The following is an 8,949-nucleotide window of genomic DNA, read 5'->3' on the forward strand; positions in this document are numbered from 1 at the left end:
ACGGGTTGTACTGGATCACGCGATCGTGTATGATGAGACAGTACGCAGTGGTATTCATCATACATTCTCCTTACACTCGAATTCCAATCTCACATCCACGGTTGCGCTCTTGACCGATTCGTTTTGTCGAGAACAATCGATGATCACGAACGGACCGTTACGTAGAAACATTGAGACGGTGAGACTCGGCTCGAGATACTCGTATCCATAATAGTTCTTGCAGAAACGCGCATACGTATCGTACAGAATCGACCATCTGTTTTTATCGAAATCCAGATTCATATCGTCGTACGGATAACATTCCGAGTTCAGATAGAGTTTCACATTGGTCATCTTGAAATCGTCGAATCGACTCATATCTTCAGACATGATGTTTTTCCGACCTGTCTGCAGAGCGAAGATAACATATCGTGGCTTCTCCAGCTGAGTCGCTGTCTTAATGGCCCATGAATGCTTGGTTGTACGCTGCAATAGCGGATACTCATACAGATCCCACGAGCGAAAACCCATGCTGAGGTAATGTCCGCTTTCCAGAGCGCGCAGCATCGACAGCTTCTTAATCTCGCTCAATAACACATGTGGCATTCGCCATTGTATCTTGAATATGTTGATCACAGGCTCCAGCGTCGAATCTCCAACCAGACAATTGTTGTCGTTGCGCGATCGTATTAAGATTAACTCATGACGAGCTTTAATCACCACTCGTCTGAAATCCTCGCAAAATCCCAATAACATGTAGAGCGGTACGCAAAAATTGAAGTTTCCATTTGCAGTAGTCGGATCAGTCCAGCCGGCGTTTCTCATAATCACGCTTCTATCAGATGATATCGTTACATAGTTTTTGAGCAAACTTGTTATTCCCACGTTTCTGTTGCGATCAATCTCCACGCCATCGAGTTCGTATCGAATCTCATCGAACATGAATGCGACACAATTATTTCCCAGTATCACAGCAGATCCTTCGGCTGGTTTATTTATCTTTAGTTCTCCCTCGATGTATAGGAAGCTTTCATACGGCAACGTATACAGATCCTGTTGTTGTATGGGTATTCTTATCTCATCACTGTGTCCGAATGTTGTGTTAGCGAACGGGTTGTACGTGTGAGTCTCGATCTTGACGATGCGATCGTCGAAGATTGGCTCGTCTCCAATGTTGAGGATGTCGGTCATTGTTCAGATGTTTCGCACCGCGAATCCCAAAGATTGTAAAAACGCAACGTTTGATGCGTTCAGTTTCTTTTTCTAAGTGCAACCGGATGATTGGATATTAGTGAATGTTGACGTTGTTGTTCTTGTCGCTGGCACCGTAAAGATTGTGTTATCTCTCGTGTCTTTCGATCCGTTCAACACCAGCATCTCATACACCACACACGTACGTAATCGCTGTCGTCGTCGTACGTGCCATCTAATGGTGATCTCTTCTCCTCGAAAATCGAGCAATCGTCTGTCCTGGTCGACAACGCGTAACGTTAAATCCGTAATGCTCCGCACGATGATCGGCAGGTAAATGATGTGAGCCGGTGTTTCCGATATCTTATATCCTGGTGGTACCCTCGGTGAAAATTCATGTATCGTATGAACGAGTTTGCCGTTGCTGTACGCGCCCGCGGTCACATTACATTCTACGCGGATAATGTTCACGTTGATAATATTAATCGGCATGTCCGACTTGTACCATTTTCGAGGCTGCAGTATACGGTTCGAGAATCCTAGCAGCGATCCAATGTTGTTAGGCTTGCTAAAATTCATTCTGTAGGCGCATTTGATCTCGCTCCTCATCGTATTATAATTAGCGCGGAGCACTATCGGATATTCTCCATCTTCAATGTCACCGTCCTCATTCGTCCGAATATGCATGGTGTCAGCGTGTTTTTTATCATCGTCACGAACAGCGTGTCGCGGACGTTTTCGTGAAATTGCATGTTTCAAAAACTCATGTATCGCTTGCAGCTCGTACGATCCCTCGGGAATCGTAATTTCCGCGTCATCTTTGCCAAAGTAAAATTTATTATTCGAGGAATTCACGTTCGATATCGTATGATAAGTCTCAAAATCCGCTAGACCTAGCTCGTATTCATCGTCGCTCAAATCTACGGCGGGAAAGTAGTTTACCGCGAGAACACTACTCTTCCCGGTCAGTGTGAATGTCATAGACATGTTGACAAAACTGTTAAACGAATACTGAGTTAAATAGCGCAATGTCAGTCTTTAAATTCACGTGCATCGACCGCTCGGAGAAACTGTAAACACAATTGTCCACAGATGCTTTGATTGTAAGTTTGAACAGGTGTGTAATTGTATTGTATCTTTGTCACATTTAAATATCGCACCAATTCATTCGGCGGTCGAAGATTGCCGAAACTCAAAATATATAGCGCGATCCCCCCTCTTTGTATACGCTACCCAATGAGTACCCGATCCTTTAGCGTTATCCAAATTTACGATGCCGCTCTCGTTTCGATATATACCACCGATTGGTAATGAATCACGCATGAAAACACCTCTAAAATACGGAATGTGCATACGTTTTGCCAGTTGTAGCAATTGTATGTTGGTAGTTACGCCCTGAGGCATTTTTAGCGTCTCTTTGACGTTTTTTTTTTCCCCCTTTTTTCTTGTTGAAACTCCTCGTCCGTGTTTGTAAGGAGCGAGATACAATCCGTGACCTTCCATGGCGCGATTGTGACGTAGCATCTCTTGCAACTGACGTTGTGCAGCTTTTCCGTCGTTCACCATCTTCGCTACACCAGCCGCTCCACCGACCAGAGATCCGAGCGCACCCAACATTGGTAGAATCGGTAATACACCCCCACGTTTCGCTACCGGAAGTATTCGTTTCTTCGCCATCTTTTTCTTCGTCTTCGTCTTTGTCGTCTTCAGGCCCATACCGAACTTCGTCTTGGCTTTCATCGCTGGCCAGACAGCTGTGGCGGCGGCTCTCTCACCGAGAGTCGAATCTCTCTCAACGATGCGAGTTTGCGCTTCTTTGGCGAGTATCCTATCTGCCGCGTGTCTCTCGATGAGATCGTTGCTTCGAGAGTACGCTATATCGTGTTCACGGCACGCCGCGTCCAATGGGTTCATACCTCGATCGCCTCTGGCTAATCGCTTTTGTAGTCGCGTGCCCGGACCGCAAAACTGATAGCCGGGGATATGGAATTCGATCGGAAGTGCGTTTATCGCCTGATTTAATAGGCCTCTACCTATTTTCGTTGACATTCGCTGCAATCTTTTATCATCGGCGCTGGACCGTCAATGTGCGTTCGCTGCCACGGTCGATTGTAATGTTCGAAACAGCGGCGATAAGTTTGAACCTCCAAATCCGCCTTTATATGTTCCGGAAGCTTGTCCCACACGCAGTGAACGTAATTGCCGCACATTCGCAATAAAACTGTTTTCGACACAAATTGTAGCTGTTCGGCGCTCAAATTACAAATATCGTAAGGGCTTGATAGCAAGACAAACATTTTTTCGTTACTGAGCAATTCGCAGTTCCGCGCAGCTATAAATAGGCAGGCGTTCGATCCAGTCAGGAGTGTGAACATGAATTTCGTGCGACAACCTTTCGCGATACGCGTGACGAATTACGACGCCAGATTACGATCGATGGGGGACAACGCGGAGATGCGTAGACACGGTACGATACTGCCGACTACTATACGCGCGATCGTTTGCGGCCCCTCGAATTGCGGTAAAACTAACGTGTTGATTAGTTTGATAGAAAGCCCGCACGGCGTCCGCTTTGAAAACGTGTACGTGTACTCAAAGTCGCTGCAACAGCTAAAATATCGGTATCTGGAGAATTTGTTGACGTCGATCGATGAAATCGGCTATTTTACATTCTCCAATAACAGTGACGTCATTCCACCGAGCGAAGCATGTCCAAACTCGATTTTCGTTTTCGATGACGTGGCGTGTGACAAACAAAATACGATAAGAGAGTACTTTTCAATGGGACGCCACTCGAACGTCGACTGCTTCTATCTCTGTCAGACATACGAAAGAATACCGAAACATCTTATACGCGACAACGCAAACCTGCTAATCTTGTTTAAACAGGACGGTACCAACTTGAAACATGTGTACAACGATCACGTGAATACCGACATGTCATATGAGGATTTCAGTGAATTATGTCGTACTTGTTGGCAGCAAAAGTATGGATTTCTAGTGATAGATAAGGATAGCTCGCTTACGAACGGCCGATACAGAAACGGATTTAACGTGTTCGCGATACCGCAAAACAATTAGTCGTTGCCGATGTTCTGTCGAGAGAGGTGAAACACGAGCGTTCGACACTCTACCGACATGGCTGAGAACGATAATATTCGCGAACGTGAAAAGATAGCGAAGGAGATTGCGAAAACGAGTGAAGCAATCCGCAAGAAACATCGCGCTTTGAAGACCGGTAAGATCGATGACGATATCGCGGTCAAGACCCATTTTAGACCTATTATTGAGCCGCTACAAAAGATTGTCGACAACTCGATCGCGGTGAAAAACGAGCCGGAAAGTACCGCAAAGATTAAAATCTTACCCATCAAGCGGTACAAGGATGAGGAGGAGGAGGAGGAGGAAGAGGAGAAGGATGATGCGACACCGAAAAAGAGGAAACGGTCAAATCCGAATCGCTCATCGACACCGCGTACATCGAATGCTTTATTGGATGAACCGATGATAAGCTCTACACCGTTCGCGACAACGAGAATCGTACAACCTATGATACCTGAAATACTCGCAAACGAAAATGTTTTCGAAACCTCGGGCAGCACGCTCGAAACATCGTTTGTTCGAAACACATTACAAACGCTGGAAGGTCAAGAAATGTTGCGACAGCACTTGGGACCACTGGGACAAGAGTACATGAGCACTCTCCTCGGTGGCGACAAAGAAAGGAAAATCGATCACGTGTACGGTGTCTATTTCGACAATGATGAAATGCGTCTCGGTAACAAACGATTCGACATTGACAAACATGACTCTATAATTATAGACGAAGTGAAGTACATTGGTACACCAGGATTATACGAATTGATCTTCAAGAGAATTCCCGATGATGACATTTACACGGAGGATGATATGTATAAATACAAGAGCATATTATTGGCGACGAACGCACATAAACGCAATTATGACACACAAGGCCAATTACGAAGCAACAGGGGATACAAGTACAAACATATAATCGCACCATTGATATCGATTGAAAAGAAAAAATCTGGAAAGGGAGTATCATGCCTCACGCGATGGCACTAACCGACAATAAAATCGATTACATACACTGGGATGACCCCAACGAGCTAGTGGATCGGGTACGATTGCTGGACGCTTCGCGCCGAGCTGGCCACAACGCTCACGACAATCAGATCCTGTCGATCATCGAGGAACTTCGCGAAGCAGGCATTATTATAAATTGAATGGTGTCTCGACAAATCTAATCAGTCGATCAGCGTCACTCGTATCGGGAAAAAAAAAAAAAAAAAAAATGCCTATCAACAAATTTGGATTATTCGAACCAAGAAATGATGCAACCGGCACAAGCGATCATTGGGATAGGTTGGTGAAAAGTTACGTGCGCGGAAACGCTCTGTGTCGTGTCGCTACAGACTATGATGCAAGATCGCGCAAGATTCGTCGTGTAGCGCAACCTGAAGCTGACACTGATGCCGTCAACAAACTGTATGTGGAATCCTGAGTTAAAAGATTGATGAATCAACAGAAAGAATCAGATGAGAAGCTGACTTCGTTCGAGAAGGATGTGCGTGCAATACAGATTGTGATAAACGAACTTCAACGCGCGGCTAACGCTAATTCAGAAACGGCTATCAACTTGAATGAGCAGCAGTGAACGGGTTAGGAGCGGCTATCGAACGGTTATCGAACGGCTACGAACAATTATCGAAAGGCTACGAACAATTATCGAACGGCTACGAACAATTATCGAACGGCTACGAAGGATTATCGAACTGCTATCTAACTACAATGAGTGGTAGTGGTAGTGAACGGCCTAGCAACAGCTGCGAACGAGGGTACGAACAACTCAAGCAGGGTTGCGAACGAGGCTACTAACAAGTCATTAAAGACTACATACAAGGCTACAAACAACTCAAGCAGGGCTGCGAACGGGTCAGTAACGGCTGCGAACGGGTCAGGAGAGGCTACGAACTGGTTAGAAACGACTGTGAACAAGGCTGCGAACGAATCAAGAACGATTTTCGAATGGGTCAAGAACGGAAGTAAACAACGCAAGAACGGCTCAAGAACGGCTCAAGAACGGGTCAAGAACGGCTACGAACGGGTCAGAAACGGCTACGAACGGCTCAAGAACGGGTCAAGAACGGAAATGAGCGTTAAAACAAGCAGCGACAAACGGCGATCGAGAAAAACCGACGAAGCGATGAAACAACATAGTTTGGAGAGACGGCAGTTGGTGAACGAACTGCACACGCCGGCGAGAAAAAATTTTCCTCGAAGACACGTCATAGTGCGGGGATACGATGATCTGTGGCAAGCCGACATCGTCGAGATGCGTCCGTATTCTCGTTTCAACAAAGGTTATCACTATATACTCACCATCATCGATGTGTTGAGCAAGTACGCGTGGGCCATATCACCCAAGAGTAAAGGTGGAAGCGAGACGGCTGACGCTATCGCCGAGATAATTCGAGATAGCAAGAGATCCCCGAGAAACATGCAAACCGATATGGGGAAAGAATTTTATAACGCCGACGTGCAACGGCTTATATGGAAACATAACATCAATCACTATTCTACATATTCGGTATTGAAAGCATCGGTCGTCGAGCGATTCAATCGCACGCTGAAGAACGACATGTGGAAGATGTTTACGCTGAATGGAACTTACAAGTGGATCGACGCGTTGCCGCGGCTCGTATCGGATTATAACCCGCGCAAGCACCGAACAATCAGCATGCGACCCGCCGACGTCACCCCCGCGATCGCTGATAAACTTTTAAAAACAGTATATAGTAACATAAAGATTGCCGCTCCGGCGAATTCAAAGTAGGTGACCCGGTACGCGTTAGCAAGTACAAGAAACTTTTCGAGAAGGGTTACACGCCAAATTGGACGACGGAGGTTTTTAAGATTGTTAAAGTGCAGCGTACTAATCCCGTAACCTATCTACTCGAGGACTATCGCAAAACATCTGTCGCTGGAGCGTTTTACGAGCACGAGTTGCATAGCGCGAATTATCCGGACGTATATCTCGTGGAGAAAGTACTGCGCAGGAGGGGTGACGAGGTTTACGTGAAATGGCTGGGATTTGACAATTCACACAACTCTTGGATACATAAGGATAATACAATTTAATTCATACAAACTGTATTTATTAATTACTCAAAAATTAAAAAATATATAATATGTACAACATATAAAAATATATAAGATCTTTATTAATACATCCTTTCCGTTACTATATGAAATACATATACATATGTTACATAACATTATATCACACATACATTATATTACATTATATTTTATAAGGGTATCTGGTAATGTCCCCATGGTAATGTGTCGGTCGAATCAGGTATGATATACCGTTTATCGTCGTACGGACTTAGAGCAATTTTCGTCTCGCGAATGGTGTATACTTCATGCAATTTCGATCTAATACATGACTGACTACGTGTCATTTCAATCTCTTCATTCAGGCACCGCGTATAATCGTCGAATGTTATCGTTCTCGCGACAATGTTACTTTTGACACCTTTAACCTTTTTTGTATCTTTCTTACCATCTACTCGCAAAGCATACATTTTTGCTCTAAGTCCTACAAATTCAGTCATTATCGTACCGTTATTTTCATCTTTCATTAGACCTGGCACCTTTTTATTCACAAGCGGTATACCGTACGCGTTGTCAATTGGATAATCGCTCGTATCGAATCTAGCGATATCGCGTTTCATATTTTCATACACGTCTTCGCATTTAATATGATATATTAAACTATCTGTATCGGTGTACATTACCCGACATCTGTCACGATAGAGCGGTGACATGTACTCGTAGTGAAATTCATACAGACATACTTTCGATATGTCGAGTATACACATACCAACATAGATTGGTTTGTTAAATTTTACTTCTAGTTTACGTAATTCTACAGCAATTAAATTTTCCGAAAAGACGCTCCTGCTATGGAAATTTGGTTTAGCAATCATCGCCTCTGCTCCGTATCGTCCGTCCCACTTTGTCAATAATTTTACATCGACACGATTACGCACATTTTCCATCGTTTTGCCAAATACCGCATTATTCATCAATTTGTATAAATTTTTTTCGAAATCATTTTTTGCTTGCGTTCTAAATTGCGTATTAAGTTCAATGTAACCGCGAAGCCATGTGGATTGAGTGAATTGTAATATGCGATGTATTTTTGTAACTTGAAGGCCGTGATGCGTACATTGCTGCAGGTTACGGTAGTGTATCACGTAACGCTTTTTATCGTATAATGTCGCGAGCAGCTTATCTTCCCGCTTACCGGGTGGTTTATCGCGTGTCGGGCAAAACGGTAGGTCAGTGTGCGCGTCGTGAAGACATTGTGGATATTCTAAATCTACTTCGAGGATATAGCCTATAGGCGAATCGAGCGTGATAGATGATATATCAAAATTAGATATGTCATCGACCCATCGAAAATCGGCGTAAGGCAACGGTTGGCACATTGCCCATCCATACAAATTATTTACATCTAAATACATTAAATATGATGATGGTTTCGACGGATCATACGATTGCATGTACTTGTTATTAGCATGGGTGTATCTATTAGAACATTGACTTAAACCACCGCGTATTCCCCGTTCGATAAACATAACCATATCGATATCGGTAAGCAATTCGAATGTTATATTTGTATGTTTTAACATGGCATCCCATGTATACCCGGGAAGAGTATAATAATATGCAGGGTCGAGTCCATAA

The 8,949-nt window shown here is 44.2% G+C and overlaps 1 protein-coding gene across 1 annotated transcript; it reads right to left on the reverse strand.

The window, feature by feature from the left end:
* Positions 1-1,267: 1,267 nt before the first annotated feature.
* On the reverse strand, positions 1,268-8,949 carry LOC145945109 (uncharacterized). The gene is made up of 2 exons (XM_083053940.1): positions 7,780-8,949; positions 1,268-1,298 (listed from the first exon to the last, which is right to left on the reverse strand). The coding sequence occupies exons 1-2, from the start codon at positions 8,892-8,894 to the stop codon at positions 1,268-1,270; spliced, it is 1,146 nt and encodes a 381-aa protein (XP_082910066.1). The 5' UTR covers positions 8,895-8,949.

This window comes from Prenolepis imparis, unplaced genomic scaffold, assembly GCF_030444845.1.
Source record: "Prenolepis imparis isolate NDT839.2.m4 unplaced genomic scaffold, iyPreImpa1.0 SCAF_14, whole genome shotgun sequence".
NCBI lineage: Eukaryota > Metazoa > Arthropoda > Insecta > Hymenoptera > Formicidae > Prenolepis > Prenolepis imparis.

What these genes read in the sequence shown, in the direction of transcription:
- LOC145945109 (XM_083053940.1), bottom strand. Translation starts at nt 8,894, where the DNA reads ATGTTAAAACATACAAATATAACATTCGAATTGCTTACCGATATCGAT. An exon ending in GTAGGACTTAGAGCAAAAAT is followed by an intron (nt 1,299 to 7,779) that starts GTATGCTTTGCG and finishes TTACGGTGCCAG; the next exon opens with CGACAAGAACAACAACGTCA.